The 16704-nt window shown below is 48.7% G+C and overlaps 1 protein-coding gene and 1 long non-coding RNA gene across 4 annotated transcripts in view; one reads left to right on the forward strand and one right to left on the reverse strand.

Annotated features, from left to right (window-relative positions):
* The window catches only part of LOC125612126, a 20187-nt gene continuing 3483 nt past the window's right edge, over positions 1-16704 (reverse strand). The window contains exons 2-3 of the long non-coding RNA XR_007342448.1: positions 11960-11967; positions 1-40 (exon numbers count right to left, since the gene is read on the reverse strand). This is a non-coding gene — a long non-coding RNA (uncharacterized LOC125612126). The remainder of the gene's footprint in view (positions 41-11959; positions 11968-16704) is intronic.
* Positions 5863-16015, forward strand: Tmem109 (transmembrane protein 109). 3 transcript variants are annotated; one of them, XM_048788926.1, is made up of 5 exons: positions 5917-6016; positions 7785-7931; positions 11980-12224; positions 13336-13438; positions 14469-16015. In XM_048788926.1, the coding sequence occupies exons 3-5, from the start codon at positions 11988-11990 to the stop codon at positions 14858-14860; spliced, it is 732 nt and encodes a 243-aa protein (XP_048644883.1). In that variant the 5' UTR covers positions 5917-6016; positions 7785-7931; positions 11980-11987; the 3' UTR covers positions 14861-16015. The 3 variants fall into 3 exon arrangements, with proteins under 3 accessions (XP_015333511.1, XP_048644883.1, XP_048644881.1); XM_015478025.2 differs by lacking the exon at positions 7785-7931 and having other exon boundaries at positions 5863-6016; XM_048788924.1 differs by lacking the exons at positions 5917-6016; positions 7785-7931 and adding an exon at positions 6170-6209.

Consider the following 16704-nt stretch of genomic DNA (forward strand, 5'->3'; position numbering starts at 1 on the left):
AAACAGAACAGTTTCATCCTACAGGATAATGGAGTTCAGTCTGCTTTAATCCTTACAAAAAGTGACCTGAAGCAATCTGATGTTAACCAATCAGTTATCATTATTGTTCTGTATCTCTGTCCCAGCCTGAAAGAAAAGCAGATGATCCATCCACATTTTGGTTTGCTTTTGCTTTCTTCAGTCCTTTTCTGTGTATAAAACTTGCCTCCTGTGCTCAGCCCAACAGAGCACTTATTCTGTTTTATGGAATGAAGTGTCACCTGATTCTAGAAGAGCAAAAGTCAACTAACACCTTTAAACTGAATTGCTGTGGTTTTGTCATTTGATTTGTAGAACTATTATGAAGAGTTAATATGCACAAAAGTGCATCTCTCCCCTGCACCCATAAAATAGCATCCTAATGGATCCTATTTCCAGCCTGGCCTGGCTCTGGTCCACTATCCATAGAAGAGTCAGGGATCTGCTTTCAATGAAAAATCTATTCACACTCTTCCCCAGGCTTGTCATGCATTCATTCAATATTGATTGGGTGCTTCCTGTATACCAGTCTCTGTTCTGATAACTAGAGATACAAAAGATGTATGAGCTGGGTGTGGCGGTGCACACCTGTAACCCCAGCAACTCAGGAGTCTGAGGCAGGAGGATCACAAGTTCTGGGCCAGCCTCAGCAACTTAGCAAGGCCTTAGGCAACTTAGCCAGACCCTATCTCAAAATAAAAAATAAAAAGGGCTGGGAATGTGGTGGTTAAGTACCCCTGGGTTCAATTCCCAGTACCACCCCTCCAAAAAAAAAATTCCAGACGGTGGTAAGTGCTATGAATATAAGAGAAATCAGAGTAGGGTAGGTAGGAGGTACTGAGGGTTAGAGGGATGGCTACTGTAGGCATCATATTCAGGGGGTCTGTCTCTGAGGAGGTGACATTTTGATGATATCTAAATGAGGGGAAAGAGTCTTGAGACCACAAATAAGGGGAAGTGCTTCTGACAGAGGAAATTTGCCCAAGGTCTTGTACTACCAGGCTCATGCCAGCCCTTCAGCCTCACCTCACCTTCTCTTCAGCCCCAGTATTGGGACTGAACCCAAGGGTGCTCTACTCCTGAGCTACATTCCCAGCCATATTTATTTTTCCTTTTTATTTCAAGACAGGGTCCCACTAAGTTGCCCAAGCTGGCCTTGAACTTGCAAGCCTCCTGCCTCAGGATTCCAAGCTGCTGAGATTACAAGCATTTGCCACCATGCCCGGCTCACTCTGGCTTTTCAATTCCTTGAGCACGCCTGCTCTCGCAGGTACACCTTCATCACCCTCCCCGGCCAACCCCTCTAATGTTAACTTCAGTTCCACCTTAGGTGTCACTTCTCCTGCAGTCCCTTTCTTGAATGAGCTGAGGTTTTAGTCTCAGACTCTTCTTGACTGAGGTTTAATCTCCACAGCGCCCTGTCATTCTTCTCCAAGCCACTATAAATAGCTGTTGTTGTTTAATTATTTACTTACAAGTAACTGTTTGGTATCTGAGTTCTCTGCTAGATTGTGAATTTCATGATTCAGAAACCACAGTTGTTCTGTTACTCTTGCTCTCAGAGTCCAGTAGTATCACACAGAACCTGGCACAGAGCAGGAACTTCTAACTCTTGTGGGTTGAGTGACAGGCTGCCTGACAGGCCAGACACCTCAAGTATTTGATGTGTGGTGGAAAATAAAATGAATCTGTTCAGACGGGACCTTGAACCTGAGGTGGTTACACTTGAATGACCTGGCAACAGAATAGCATTTGAGCTAGGGGATGATAAACACATTTCTACATTTCTAGAAATTTCCTCAGTGTGTTGCAAACTTGGTCCTCAGTGCAACAGTGGTGAGGGGTGGGACCACTGGGAGGTGATAGGGTCATGAGAACACTGTCCTCAGGATCAGTGGGTTAGTGGGTTAATGGGTTATGAAGGGAATTATTTTGTTATAAAAGCTCCCTTTCTCTGGCACATTTGTTCTCTCTTGTCATATGATGCCTTCTGCTATGTTATGAGGTTGCCCTTGCCAGACACCAAAGCCATGTTCTTGGACTTCCCAATCTCCAGAACTGTGAGCTAAGTAAACTTCTTCTCTATAAATTACCCTGTATTCAGCAATAGAAGACAAAGGAAGAAATTGGGCATGATAGCCCATACCTGTTATCACAGCCTCTGTGGAGGCTGAGGGGGGAGGATTGCAAGTTCAAGGCCAGGCTGGGCAATTTAGTGATACTCTGTCTCAGAATAAAACAAAAAGGGCTGGGAATTTAACTTAATGGAAGAGTACTTGAGTAGCATTTGCAAAGCCCTAGGTTCAATCAATTGTCCAGGACATGGGAGGAAAGGAAGGAAGGAAAGATGGGTGGAAGGAAGAAGGAAGATAAAATAGATTAAGATACTCAGTAATTAATTATTTGCACTGTGTGCCAGGCAGACCCTGTACTTGAGCAAAACCAGAGGTGTCCCTAGTCTGGGAAACTTATGGCTGTGACAGTGAATAGGGTAAAGGGAGCCCCTTTCAAGGCCTTTCAGTTTCAAAGGCCAGTCAGTCTTCGAATAGAAAGGATTTGGGTATAAAAAAGAGAGGGAAAAAAAAACCTTTCTCTATTCCTCCGAAGTCTGATAATTGAATTACAAAATAAACTGATAGTAGACAAAATTGTAGAAGAAAAGCCTTTTTAATTAGATACATATGCACTGGAGTCCCACAAAATACAAGACTCTCATTCCAAAAGGGCCAGATGGCTGAAGCTTTTATAGCATCCTGAGCTAAAGGGATAGGGGCTTAGGACTGAGGGGGAAGGTGGTCATGAGAGGTGAGAGGGTTGGGGAGGAATCACATGGTAGAGTGTTGTTTTGGCTGTCTCAGGGCAGTCCTCAGAAGAACAAGTAATAGTCTAAAACAAAGTCTGCCTCCTTCCCTATGAGTTGATCTTCCATGGTTGATGTGATGCCCAGCAGGAGACTCATGACAACTTAGTTCCTTTTGGAGGGTCTATCTTTAGACAGAAAAGGGAACTTCGGAGAAAGCCCCTTCCTGCTTTTGGTGGTGGCGGCAGGGAGAAGGGGCGAGAGACGTGAGGGCCTGGAGAAGGTCAGTGAGACCTGGGCTCTGAGGCTGCCTTGAGGTCTTCTAATCATCTTTAATTTAGAGCACCCAGCTTGCCAAAGTCCATCCTTGGGGGTGTTTTTCTTTCCTTATGTTAGAAATATCAGAGTGCTGCAAGAAATCAGGCATGGGCTCAAAAGTTACTTGGCAAGGCAAACTTTACCTCTTTAGAAGGGTGTGCTACCAAAGTCTGGCAAGCAAACATACTGAGGTGGGCCGTTCACCTGTTTTGATCCCTAACTCAGCACTACCCCTTGCTCTGACAGGAGGAGCTTGGGGTTACAATCTATGCAATTGGTTAATTTTAAAACTGGGGAGGGCAAAGGAAAGGGCTGTACTTTAAATGGCTATGATTGGATCTTACACCCCGATTATAGCTACATTCTGAAGGATATGGAATAACAAACCCTAGGGAGAAAGAAGGCAAACAATGGGCTCTTGGCTCTGGACTTCCATCCCAGTAACAATGGGTTTCAAATTTTTGCAACTCTTTTCCTGATTTAGACTTTGAACCTATACAACTAGTTCCCTGACTGCCCAAGTCTCTAATGATTAAGTCACAGTAAACAATCTGCTATGATTATCTCTTATTCAAACCTATAGAAAACAGACCCCTCTTGCAACCAGTTGCCATTTTCTCCCCTGAAAATGTGCCATTCTCCACTGCTTAATAAAGACAGCTTGATGATCTTTTGAGGTCTGCTCGTTTCTTGGTTATTAATTTTTTTAGTACCAGGGATTGAACTCAGGGGCACTTGACCACTGAGCCACATCCCCAGCCCTATTTTTTTGTATTTTATTTAGAGACAGGGTCTCACTGAGTTGTTTAGTGCCCCGTTTTTTGCTGAGTCTGGCTTTGAACTCACGATCCTCCTATCTCAGCCTCCTGAGCCGCTGCGATTACAGGTGTGCACCACCGTGCCTGGCCCTTTGGTTATTTTTGCTTACAAATTCTATATTCTGAAAATGGATCTTTGGACTTTCTATTTCCTGCCTCTCTCTCTCTCTCTCTCTCTCTGTACCAGGAATTGAATCTAGGATCTCTTTCATGCTAGGCAAGCATTCTATAACTAAGCTACATCCCCAGCCTGAGATGGCATTTTTCTGAGTCCCAACACGGGTAGCTGACTGTGGAGTCCACAAGGAGCTTTGAGAGGAGAGATACATGTGCGTAGGTATTAGCGGGTCCCTGAGAAAGGAGCTCTATGCTTTCCTCCTCCAGGCCAAGGCTGTGGTTGCTGCTTCAGAAATATGGGGACACACTGGCCAAAAACCCAGAAGAGGCTCTATTGCCCAGGAAAATTCAGTGGGCACCTATATGGATGAGTGACAAAGGATTAGACAGGATAGTGAGATTCTCAAAAGTTGCCAACTTGGGCTGGGGTTGTAGCTCAGTAGTAGAGCATTTGCCTAGCATGTGTGAAGCACTGGGTTCGATCCTCAGCAACACTTAAAAACAAATAAAAAAGGTATTGGGTCCATCTACAATTAAAAAAGTATTTCAAAAAATGTTGCCAACTAAAATACAGACATTGAAAAATAAAATAAAATACAGAAACTGAGGATTAGATGAACTTCTCTCTATCTGTTAAAGGCTCAGTGGTAAAGCACCCAAAGTATCAAAAATAAATAAATAAAAAGATTTAGCAGCCCAAAAGGTGTATAAAACCTCAAGATCAAGGGTGGAGAGAACCTTGAAATGCTGGATATATTTTCTACCACTCGGATGCAACCAGAAATTGGAATCAAAACCCATCTCGCAAGCAACTATGAAGTCTAGACTGTTAGGAAGTTGAAGGGTGAGGTTCAGAATTCTAGCAGAGCGTTTGGGGAAGATTCTTAGCTGAGAGGCAGGAAGTAATCAGGGCTCAGACGAAGATGGATGAGTTTGCGAAACATCTGAAGGAAAGAAATGACTGGTGCCAGGTTAGGAGCCACTGAGTGTGTAGTCTGGGGAGAAAACAGAATTGGGAGGTGATTCAAGGGCTCGGAGGAAGGAAGAGTTAGAGAAAGGGGTTTTAACATCAAAGAGGAGCTATTCTAGGGCAGCCGGTGATGGTTCTAGGAAACATTCTGACAATCTGGGAAATGCTCATTGTGTTAACTTCACTGAAACTGTATACCTTACTTTGGTGTTTTTTTAAGACCTTAAAGTTCTTTAAAGTCAACCAACGGAGGCCCAGAGAAACGAAGCGACCTGACCAGTATCTCAAAGCAAGCAAGGGGTCACCTGTCTCCATCTCTGGGTCATCCCCCTCAAAAGCTGCCTCTGTGGTAGAAATGGGGTGTGGGGCTTGGATTCTCTTCTCTAAAATTCTAAGCAAACATTTGGGAGCCATCTGCACATCTGCGGTGTAGATCTGCTCTCTTGGTAGAGCGGATGCGACTCCCCAGCGTTTGTGCCTCTAACCTGTCCTCGAACACCTTCCCTTTGTGTCTTTTTAGCGCGGAAAGTTTCTCAAAAGACCAGGCTCCCGCGTTCGGACTACATTTCCCACAAAGGCCCAGGAGGGGGCATTTGCAGCCCAAGCTAAGGCCGAGCAGCTGCCGAGGAGGATCAGCTTGCACTCCACTTCCAAAACCTACTCCGCAGCCCACGTAGAGTCACTTATTTCCCCTTTCCTGCCTGAGACTTTCCCACATCCAACATCCGATCCCATTCTTCTCTAGGTGGGAATGCTTGGCGGGCGGGTGCGGGGGGAGGTGGGATAAGAACGCTGCAGGTAGGGCGCATGCGCTCAAGGCGCCCGCTCCAGCAGCGAGCGCGGCGGGCCTGGTCTCCGGACGCCTCCCGCCCTGCGCATGCGCAGACGATAAACCACCGCCTGGGAGTTGAGGCGCGGTTTTGGTGGCGCGTTTTAGCAAAGTCGCACGTGAAGGATAGCGGTGGCCGGAGCCCGGTGAGTGCGAGCCGAGAGATCAGGGCTGAGGGGTAGCACGCAGGACCGGGAAGCGGCGGCCATGCAGGCGGGATCCGGGCGGAACCGCGAGGCCTGCCAGTCCGAGTGGGGAGGGGTCGGACGTCCTGCGGCGGACGAAGCTTACTGGGGACCCGGATCCTCGTTGCTATGCAACCGGGGGCGTCGTTACTAGGTAACCTCGGAGGCGTGCATTTCCCCGGAGCAGAGAGTTCGAGCACTGCTCTGAGGTCCGGTGGCGGCAGTGCGGCTACCGGACTGGGCAGTGCAGCCAGTGCTGAGCTCGACACCCCGACCCTCACTCCATGGCCCGGCCTTCCGCGGCCTTGGTTCGGGCCCCTAAGGGTGCCCCGAGCTCCTGGGCCACGTCACAAAACTTGCCCCCACGCCACCGTGAAGCACTTGGCAAGGGGACGCGATGTTCGAAATAGCACATGCTACCGACACCCTGTCTCCCTGAGGCTGGGCCCTGGGGAGCGCGCGGCGCGGCCGGGAAGCTGCCCCTTTGTCGTTGCCCTGCCTCCAAACAGTTGCTGGGTGGCAGCTGTCAGGGATTTAGCGGGGGGGGGGGGCTGCCCCCAATCTGCCTGGGCGCTGACTTCCTTCTCCTCCTCCGTGCTGTCTTCGCCGCTTTTAGCATCTTTCTTTCAACTCAGCTGTGCTTTTCCGATGACCACTATATTTGGATCAACTGTTGAAATAGCCTCCCTCTCCCTACCTCTTCATGTCTTACCCTCCCCACTTCTTGGCTGGCCCCTGATATTCACTTAACAAGCCTTTCTTAGTCATCGTTCTGTGCTAAGCACTGGGGATTCCAAGAAAAGTTAGATGTCAAGCCTGACTGGGAGGTGCTTGGAGGCTGGTGGCTACATACTGCGCGATGCTACAACATAGTGGGTGTTATATTGGCAGTTGGTGCCCTGCAACATTGTATAGCTTTGACAAAGTGCTTGCAGAAACGTCTTAACTCCTTGCAACAACTCTTAACCTGGTTTTACCCTGCTTTACATTTGAGGAGACTGAAACCTGATAGGTTAAGTAACAGGCATAAAGGTAGTGGCTTCTTGTTTGTGGCAGAATTGAGCCTGGGATAGAAATCTCAGGTCCTTTGTACACTGTTACACTTTGGGGGCTTTGCCTGGAGTAGGTTTTTTTTGTTTCCCCCCTCAGCTGCTGATCATTTGTGGCAACTATCTGGTTGTGCATCAGGAATCCCTGGGGAGCTTTAAAAGCAAAAGGCTGGGCTCTTCTTTGGGAGAGTCTGGGTGAGTAGCTTTGGGTGGGGCAGACATCTTCACTTAACTGGCTTCCCAGGCAGTTCTGATGGGCAATGAGAGGTGAGAACAGCTGCACCAGAGGGGCAGCTATGAGCAGTGATGGGCCAGTAGCTGCCGTCAGAGGGCAGTACAGTACATCTTCCTGCCCTGCAGTGACTAACAGCATGAAAGGAATAGACGAAGAGGAAGGAGCTCGTTGGCAGGGGTTGTGTGAACAGCCCCACCCTACCCCTGTAGCAAGCCACAGCTAAAGATGTAGTGCTCTCTCACTGCCATGATAAGTAAAGCAGTTTCCTCAGCCCAGCTGGGTTCTCCTGGCCCTGCCTGAGCCATATTGCAGGTGCCTGTCTTGAACTGTCTTCTCACAATAACTCCTGGCGTAAGATGATCCACAGGTGGGTCATCTCCTGGGGTGTGATCTCCTCGAGGAATTCTGTATGTCGTCTCACTTTGAGTTTGTTGATACTTGGCAGAACCTCAAGTTCCTTGTGGGCAGGGATGGTGTCTTACCCAGAAGTGTGGAGGCATGGGACAAGTGAAAGGGAAAGGCTGACGTTCTGATTTCTGGAATAAAGTCCCTGTTCTGTTGTGTGATCTTGGATAGTCACTTGACATCTCAGATAAGCCATACTTATCTGAGTAAAATGACTTAGAAGATTGTTGTAAAAGATAAATAAGGTAGTAAAGTCACAGCACTTTATAAATTAAAAGTATTGCACAAAATTTGTGTGTGTGTGTGTGTGTGTGTGTGTGAGAGAGAGAGAGAGAGAGAAATATTATCTATTGCCGAGTGCCTTTGTTTGTCTGAAGTAAGACAAGCTTCCACCTGTCAGAGCAGTCTGGACTGCTCCAGGTCTTGATTACCAAACCTTCTTTCTTTATTAAAAGTATTTGATTGGGCCACATTGAGGAAGCATAATGGTAGTGGATAGGTTTAATCTGGAAGAATTGAGAAGGAATCCTGTTAGAGAAAACAGTTTTAAGAAATGGAGCATCCAGTCATCTGCACCCATTGTCTCCAAATGGTATACTCCAGAATCCTGCTCCTAGATTTGGCTCCTGGTATACTTCAAAAGGTCGCCCAGCAGGGCAATGCTGGCCTCATTTTGGAGAGTTTATTTCAAGGTCCCCCCAGACTGGGGCAGACGGCCACTTGGAAGTTGAGGCCAGCACACAACCGCAGCAGGCTGCTACGAGAGGAAGTGCTGATATCACCCTGACCTTCTAGGGAGAAGGAGATGACATCTGACTCCTCTTGGTGGAGGTCCTTGGATATAGGATCCAACCCAAGATAGCAACGTTGCTCTTTTAGTCCCCAACATGGTTATGACCCAGATAGCTCAGGAACTGGCCCATGCCTTCCTCATCCCGACCACTGGCTGGCAGGAACCATCTGGTTCTTGATTTGTGCCAAAAAAGAGTAGAGGAAGGCTTTCCCAGCCCAAGGCCTTTTGTTATGAACTGCATGTTTTGCAGCCCTGCTTGACCCTACAGGCCTCAGGAGGGAGTTGGGGCAGCTGTTTCTGAGCCAGAAGCTTACCCAGAATGTAATATTTTTAGATGGCTTTTTTGGAGCCTTCTCCTTCCCACTAAGCAAGAGTGGGAAGGACACCTTTCTCTTCCCTCTCCATCTGATGGCTCCAGATTTTTGGCCAACTCCCTTGGTAACTGCAAATACTTCCAAACCTGGCTGCTGCTGCCCTCCCGGCTTGTCTAAGCCTCTGATCATCAGGTCTGAATCACGGAAACTCCCTGGAGCTACAGGTTCGTTTGTGACCTTGGAGGAGAACCAGGGGGTTGACTGTGCTGTTTGACATTTCTCAAACACGGTGGCAAATAGAGGTTGGACCTATAAACGTTTTCCTTGGCTGATCCTCACCTGTTTCAATAAGTCAGCACTTGTTGAGTCCTCATTTGTCTATGCATAGCAATATCCTACAGACAGAGCACAAAGCACAGAGTCCTTAATTGAAATTTCACTGAGATAATTGGCGGATGCGAAGTTTATTTTAGCTCATGTCTTTCTAAATCACTTCTGAGATTCAAGTTGGAGATAGTAAATCAGAGTGGTCATGTGAGGGGTCCAGAGTCAGAGGCACTGGGATTCACATCCTGGCTTGACCACTTATCTTCACTGGGGGATAATAATAATACCTACTGATAGGCAGTTGTGAGATTAAATAAGATGAAGTGGCGCATGGCAAGACCAGCTAAATTCGAGCTTCTTAATAATAATAATATCTCCCCTTAAAGGTTGCTCTTTAAGCCTCTGCCTGTTTGGGGTGCAAGGAGTTGAGATCATTCTGTGTCAGCAGTTGTGATATTTTATACCTATATCTATCCTCCCCACATACACACATACACACACACACACTATATATATATATAAAATTTTGGTTCTCATCTACATTTCCCAGCTCAGAGTTCCTGTAGCAATTATAATTTCCTAAGTAACACGAGCAATAACAGTATCTTTTGTTAAAATAGTTGGCCTTTTGGCCTTGCTTCCTGCAACATCTGCAGAAGATGAAAGTGAAAGACAGTTTTTTTGTTATATAACAAACCCTTTTGAACACATCTGAGTTTCTGCTAATGAGACAATTTGGGGCAAATTCCCTAGATAGCCAGAGGATAGGGGTCTAATTGCTGTGGGAATCAGCCATGTACTCTGAGAATTGGAACTTACAGCCCCCAACCTTTGCGGGGAAGAATGCTAAGGACTGAGTTGATGGTCATTTGTCAATGACATCATTGGCATGGCCGATCATGTCTACGTAATGACAATTCTATGGAAGCCCATAAAGGACAGGGTTTGGAGAGCTTCCTGCTAGTCACACATGGAGGCTGCTGGAGGGTGGTGCACCCTTGGAGAGGACATGGAAGAGCCGTGCTCCTTCTCCCACACCCGGCCCTGTCCATCTTTTCATCTGCTGTTCATCAGTATCCTTTGTAATATTCCTATGGTAAACCAGCAAATCTAAGCATCACCTGAATGCTGGGGAGTTACTCCAGCAAATTGTTTAAACCTGAGGAGGGGGTTTTGGGAAACCTGATTTACCTGAAGCACAGGTAAAGCAACCTGGGGCTTGAGATTGGTATCTGGAGTTGTTAACTGGACCAAGTCTGGCTGCACACCACTCGAGAAAGCCACTACTTGGGAAACAAGAGCTGGTGGGGAGGAAATCAGGTTTGTTGAAGGGCCAGCCCTGAGAACATGCAGGGGCTGTGGTCCTCAATTCCATCTTGGGGAACTCGGGTATGCGAGAGGGCTTTCATTGAAAGGGCAGGAGGTGTGGGGCAATAGGCAGAAAGGCTGTGTGCTGAGTGGTGTCTCCCTGATGTGCCCCCACCTGTGCTAAAACGTCCTCATGGACCCCGACCTCCGGGGCTAGTTCCTGTAGCCAGTCTCATTAGTTTTCCACAAGTTCAGCACCATAGCAGTTTACATTCTTTGTGTTAGTTGATGCACAGAATTAAAGAGTAAGGAGGGGAGTTACACAATCTGATGTAATCTGAGGATCACCAGATGTTCTGGGTTCTGAAAATCTAAAGAAAGATTATTTAGCAGGCAACATCTAAATCCTGTAGGTGTAGCTTCTCTTTAGAATGGGCAAAGGACAACACACGAAGGGGTGGCCAGTGTTCCAGAGTGAGGAGGCCGTCTTGGGACTGAGCCCTCGGCCTGTGGGATGTGATGCTACTGTCTCCAGATGGACAGCCAGAAATGACTTGATTTAGAGGACATCTACTTGGTGTCCACTGCAGGATTGGTTGCTTGCTTGGTGTTTGGGTAAAAATCACCCACATGGGTAATCATAAAATTCTTCTACATTGATTTTGAGTGAGAATATGGTAGGAACCGTTTTGTTTTCCCATATCCTCAGGGTGGCTCTCAGCTGTGTAGATGCAGACAATGACATATTCAGACAATGACATCAGTACTTTGTGACATTCCCAGGTGATTCCATCGAGCAGCCTTGGTTGGAATCACCATAGCTCCCAGTGAATGTGGAGTTTGGAAGCAGAAACCTGAGTTCAAATTCTGGCCTTTCTGCTTCTTAGCCCAGTGATCTTCGACAAGGGCTTAGCTTTGTTCTCAGTCTTAGTCTCACCTTCTCTGTACTAAGAGGGGCCATGAGGATGATGGCCACCTTCATGAAGGACCTGCAGAGCCAGTGGCCCATGTGGACTTACTCTTGTTTGAGTCCATACTTGAGCACTTTTCTGTACGTCATCATAAGGTGGCAAATCCTACTATTTGCTGTTTTAAAGTTGTTTTTGTATCAGCTTTTGTAGATATGAGCTTTGGGGGACAAAGCCTTGAAGTCTTACAATTCTTTTATGCCTATAGCACCTAAGACCCAGAGACAGGCCTCTGGATTTTTAGAACTGGAATAAGCCTTAAAGAGAGCCTTCGGGCGGGCATTGAAAGCTTGCCGACTTGTTGGTATACAGGTGGTAAAGAATGCACAGGAGAACCCATGACTCTTCAGTTGTGCCCAGCTTAAGTTGCAAATCCCTATTCTTCCCTTCTCAACGAACAACTCCTTCTGGCTTTAGTAGGGGTGCTTGCAGGGGTGGGGAGGATGTTGGGGCAGATCAGAGCTGGGACAGTGGGTGCGTCTACCAGGTCTGACCCTCATCTCACCCTGTGCTCTCTCCTGGCAGGCCCGACAATGGCAGGTTCAGGCAGCAGTCCCCTCTGGGGCAGATATCTGTTTAAAGCCATGTCACTGGTCCTAGTGGTCCTGCTCCTTCTCTACTCGGCATCCTCCCAGTCCCACCGAGACTTCCCACCACCAGGTCAGCAGAAGAAGGAGCCCTCAGCTGACCTCTTGACCCAGATAGGCCGATCTCTTCGGGGGACACTGGATTCCTGGGTGGGGCCAGAGACAATGCATGTGGTTTCAGAGGTAAGGAGGGTAGTCCCTGTTGTGGCTCTGAAGAGAAAAGACATTCTTCATGGCCACATCCTCTTGGTGCCAGATCCTCTCTGCGTCATGATCCCTGGGGCAGAGCCCCAAATTCCACACAAAGCACCAGACCTTTTGCTTCTTCATTGATTTCTACACTAGGGCCTTTTAGCCCCATCCCTACCTTTTCCTGGTTCCTGCCCTTTCTTTTCCAGAAAAGCTGGAAAATGTGGTTAACTAGAGTCTGACTTTGGTCTAAATGTGACCTAGAGTCTTGGACTGGCAAAATATCCAGATCTGAGTCCATTCCTCACTCGCAGAAGTGCAGGGTGGCTGGTTCGAGGCAGAAGCCAGGCCTGTTTTTTCCTACCCATTGGTGTCCCACAAATGGCATCGCACGCTTCTGATAGGTCACACTGAGGGACTGAGACAGTTATTTATAAAATTTGTAATACAGTATAGCTAAGAGGCTCTTTCATTAAAACATCCTTGCCTTTTACACATTTTTTTTTTTTTAATCTTTATTTTTTGGTACCAAGGATTGAACCCAAGGGTACTTAACCATTGAGCCACATCCCCAGCCCTTTTTATGTTTTATTTAGAGACAGGATCTCACTGGATTGCTTAGGACCTCATTAAGTTGCTGAGGCTGGCTTTGAACTTAGGATCCTCCTGCCTCAGTCTTCCAAGTTGCTGGGGTTACAGGTGTGCACCCCCACGCCCAGCCTACAAGTGTTTTTCCATATACCTTCATGACTCCTAGGAGGCTCGGAGAACTCCAGTTTTATAAAGTAACTACTAGAGGGATTCAGTGCTCCCCCAACCATTCACACACATGTCTCCTCCTCCTCCTACCTCCAAAGCATCCAGCAAATCAGTTGAATTAGGTTCCAGAGGTCCTGGTTTCCAGGTCAGGAAGGAAGAATGGTCCATTGTCCATTCCCATACACTGGGAGGTGGGTGTGGAAAGGCCCCTCTGCAGGCCCATTGCCACTGGCTGAGAAACAGGGCAGAAACCCTCCTGCAGGCCTTGCCTGGGCCCTGGTGAGCAGGCTTGGAGGAGAGGAGCCCCATTCATTGTGACTCATCTCTCCTCGTGCTCTTCCCACAGACTCTGACACAGACGGTGTGGGCCTTCTCATCAGCCATCTCCGTGGCCTTCTTTGCCCTGTCTGGGATCGCTGCGCAGCTGCTGAATGCCTTGGGGATGGATGGTGAGTGGCGGAGAACTGGTTAGTCTGCTAGAGCTTCTCAGGGACCTTCCTGCTGGTGAGAGTTTGTCTCCTCAGGGTCTAGACATTTCCCCAGCTGCTTGACACTTCCCAGCATAAGAGCAGACCAGTGACTACCACTACCACCACATGCCAGGTGTACCTGGATCAGGCAGCTGCTCAAATGTTGCTTCCCACTTACAGTTAACAGCCCAGTGAGGCAGGCAGAATTGTCCCAAACAAACAAAACTGAGACCTTGGTGTGGTGTCAGTTGCCTATAATCCCAACAACTCGGGAGGCTGAGGCAGGAGGATCACAAGTTCAAGGCCAGCCTGAACAACTTAGTGAGACTCTGTCTCAAAATAAAATAAAAATGGGGCCAGGGTGTAGCTCAGTGGTAGAGGGCTTCTGGATTCATTTTCCAGTACTGAAAAATGGATGGATGGATAAATAGATAGAGAATAAATAAATAAATATAAAATTTAAAAAACAGAGTAAATGAAATTGAGGCTTAAAAAGGGAAGTGGTCTACTTAGGGTCCCACAGCCAGTAAGAAATAGCTGAGATTCAAACCCATGTCTCTTTTGAGCCTGTGAGAATGGATTACTCCTGAGCCAGGTATGAAAGCGTATACTTGTGATCCCAGCAATTGGGGGATGCTGAGTCAGGAGGATTGCAAGTTCAAGGCCAGTCTGGGCAACTTAGTGATACCCTGTCTCAAAATAAAAAAATAAAAAGGGGTAGGGATGTAGCTTAGTGATAGAGTGCTTGCCTAACATGTGTGAGGCCCTGGGTTCAACTCCCAGTACTGGAAAAAAAAAAAAAAAAAAAAACCAGAAAAGAGAGAATAGATTATTTATTTGCATGAATAATCCGTCACTCACGGCCTATCCCCAAGGCATTCGTGAATAGATTATTCATTTGAGGAAGAGGGAGGGGAACTGAGGTCCTCAGAGGCCTGGCCTCCTGTCCTTATCCCTTATTGCCCTTACCACTTCATCAGGTTGCTGATTCTGTGACTCTTCCTTGCAGGTGACCGCCTTACCCAGGTCCTGAAGCTCAGCCCTAGCCAGGTCCAGACCTTCCTGCTGTGGGGAGCAGGAGCCCTGGTCACCTACTGGCTGCTGTCTCTGCTCCTCGGTTTGCTCCTGGCCTTGCTGGGGCGCATCCTGGGGGGCCTGAAGGTTGTGATCTTCCTGGCTGGCTTTGTGGCCCTGGTGAGATCGGTGCCTGACCCCTCCACCCGGGCCCTGCTACTCCTGGCCCTGCTGACTCTCTACGCCTTGCTGAGCCGGCTCACTGGCACCCGGGCTTCGGGGGCCCAACTGGAAGCCAAGGTGCGCGGGCTGGAGCGCCAGGTGGAAGAGCTGCGTTGGCGACAGAGGCGAGCAGCCAAGGGGCCCCGGAGTGTGGAAGAAGAGTGACAAGGATGTCCCATGGAGCCACCTTTCCCATACCAAAGAGCTGAGCTGCTTCTGGGTTGCAGGCCCTCTTCGCAGCCCCTGCCCTTTCCTGCCCCGTCCGAACCTTCAGAATCTTCATCCCTGCCCTGGCCAAGCTGAGAGAGGAGGACCGTCCCCACTGTCCTCTGTCCACTGAGGCTCTCTATCCAGGCTTGGCTCTGAATCCTCTCTCTGCTCCCAGTCTGTCTCAGGCCGATGGAGGGTTGGAGGCCTCCCTCTGGCTTGGCATCTGCTCTCCGCCTACACTGCTGCTGCTGGTCCCCTGTGACTTACCTCGCTCCTCTCTGCTTTTGCCTGGCTTCCCCAAAAAGCTCTGGCTTTTGGACCTACGCAGCTCCTCCTTGGCCAAGCACCCAGCTCCCTTCCTTTTCCTCTTCCTCCAGCCCTGTGCTCACTAAACCGCGGTCCCTGGAGGCTCATTCCTGTCCTCATTGCCCAGCAGTGGGAAGAGGGAGGGGAAGCAGGGTCCTCAGAGGCCTGTGTGGCTGGGGAAATGATGGACCCTAAGTCTGTTACAAGTGCCTTAATCCTAGCCAGCAGGGCCCTCTGCTCACCCGCTGCTATACTGGGTAGGAGTGTGCTGTGACTGCTTTGTGTCCAGAAGAGAGCAGTCCCTCAGAATCTTGATTCCTCCTCAGCCAAGCAAGAGATGCTTGCTTCTTCACAGACTTGTGTCCACCCGTGGGGCCCTGTCAGATGCTCTGTAGAGATTTCAGAAGCCCTGAGGAGGCAGGAGGACCCACTTCCTTGTCTGCACAGTGGCAGGAAGTTCTGTACTGTTGTCCCTCCGCTCCTGCCACCAGGAGCAGTTGCTGGTCAGTGTCTGCCCTTCCCCATGCTCTGCAGAGACAGGGTGGGCCCGCTGCTGACCCCTCTCCACCAGTGCACTCGCTCTTGGTAGTGAGGGGTCACTTCTTCCTTTGAGGCCCTGGTGGAGTAGGTGTCCTCTGCTAGGCCTGGCCCATGATGTGAAGAGTCCGTGCCCAGTTCTCACTATCGAGGTTTGATGTGGAATCACGGCTGCAGTGATATATATTTTTATCAGCGCTTGGTTGGTTTTAAATAAACTGCACGCTATTTTATTATCTTGTTCTGAATAAAATGTATTTACTCAAAGTCTGGATTGCTTTGATGTTTCCTTCTGCTGCCAAACCCCTTTCTGTGGTGCCTGTCAGCTTTCTTGACTTCTCCCTCTAGGGGCAGTGAGAAGCTCTTGGAAGGGAGGAAAATTTCAAAACAAAAACAGCAGGTTGGTACCAGGTACCTTTCCCTCCAGGGGTGTGAGGCAAGAGGAGAGCTTGCCCCCTTGCAAAGCCCCCAGGAGCTGGCCAGCAGGGCTGGAATGGTGGCCTGTGGCTGGGGGGAAGTACAGCTTCCTCATGGTGTGCTGGGAAGTCTGGAGGACACTTGGGTGGCCCCCTTCTTCCTTACCAGACTGAGGAGTTCCTAGAGCAAGGTTCTCACTGGGTCCCTAGGTGAATCTGTTTGGAGGACCCAGCTATGTTTTTTGGTCTGGTTTTGCTTGTTTTTATTCTGCCCAGGGGATGCTAATGAGCAGCCAGACCTCCTGGTCTGGACTTATTCCAAGACCACCTGGTAGGCAAGGCTGGGCAGGACCCCTCAGGCAGACCTCCCCCTTGGGGACTTTCCCCGGGGTGAGGCAGGGCATGAATCTGGAGCAGCCTGTGCCTGGATTCCTCCCTCGGTGGTGGCCCAGGGCTCTGTCAGGGCGGGCCCAGGTAGTTGTCATTTGGCCCCCTCTCCTTTTCTGCCCCTGCAGCTCTGTTCCCATATGTCTCTGAATT

This window comes from Marmota marmota, unplaced genomic scaffold (assembly GCF_001458135.2).
Source record: "Marmota marmota marmota unplaced genomic scaffold, marMar, whole genome shotgun sequence".
Taxonomy (NCBI): Eukaryota; Metazoa; Chordata; class Mammalia; order Rodentia; family Sciuridae; genus Marmota; species Marmota marmota.

Excerpts from the sequence above, each read along its gene's own strand:
- Tmem109 (XM_048788924.1), top strand. The coding sequence starts at position 6,185 with ATGCAACCGGGGGCGTCGTTACTAG. Across the intron at positions 6,210-11,979 it reads ACCGGGGGCGTCGTTACTAG|GCCCGACAATGGCAGGTTCA; the intron begins GTAACCTCGGAG and ends CTCTCCTGGCAG. Across the intron at positions 13,439-14,468 it reads GAATGCCTTGGGGATGGATG|GTGACCGCCTTACCCAGGTC; the intron begins GTGAGTGGCGGA and ends TCTTCCTTGCAG.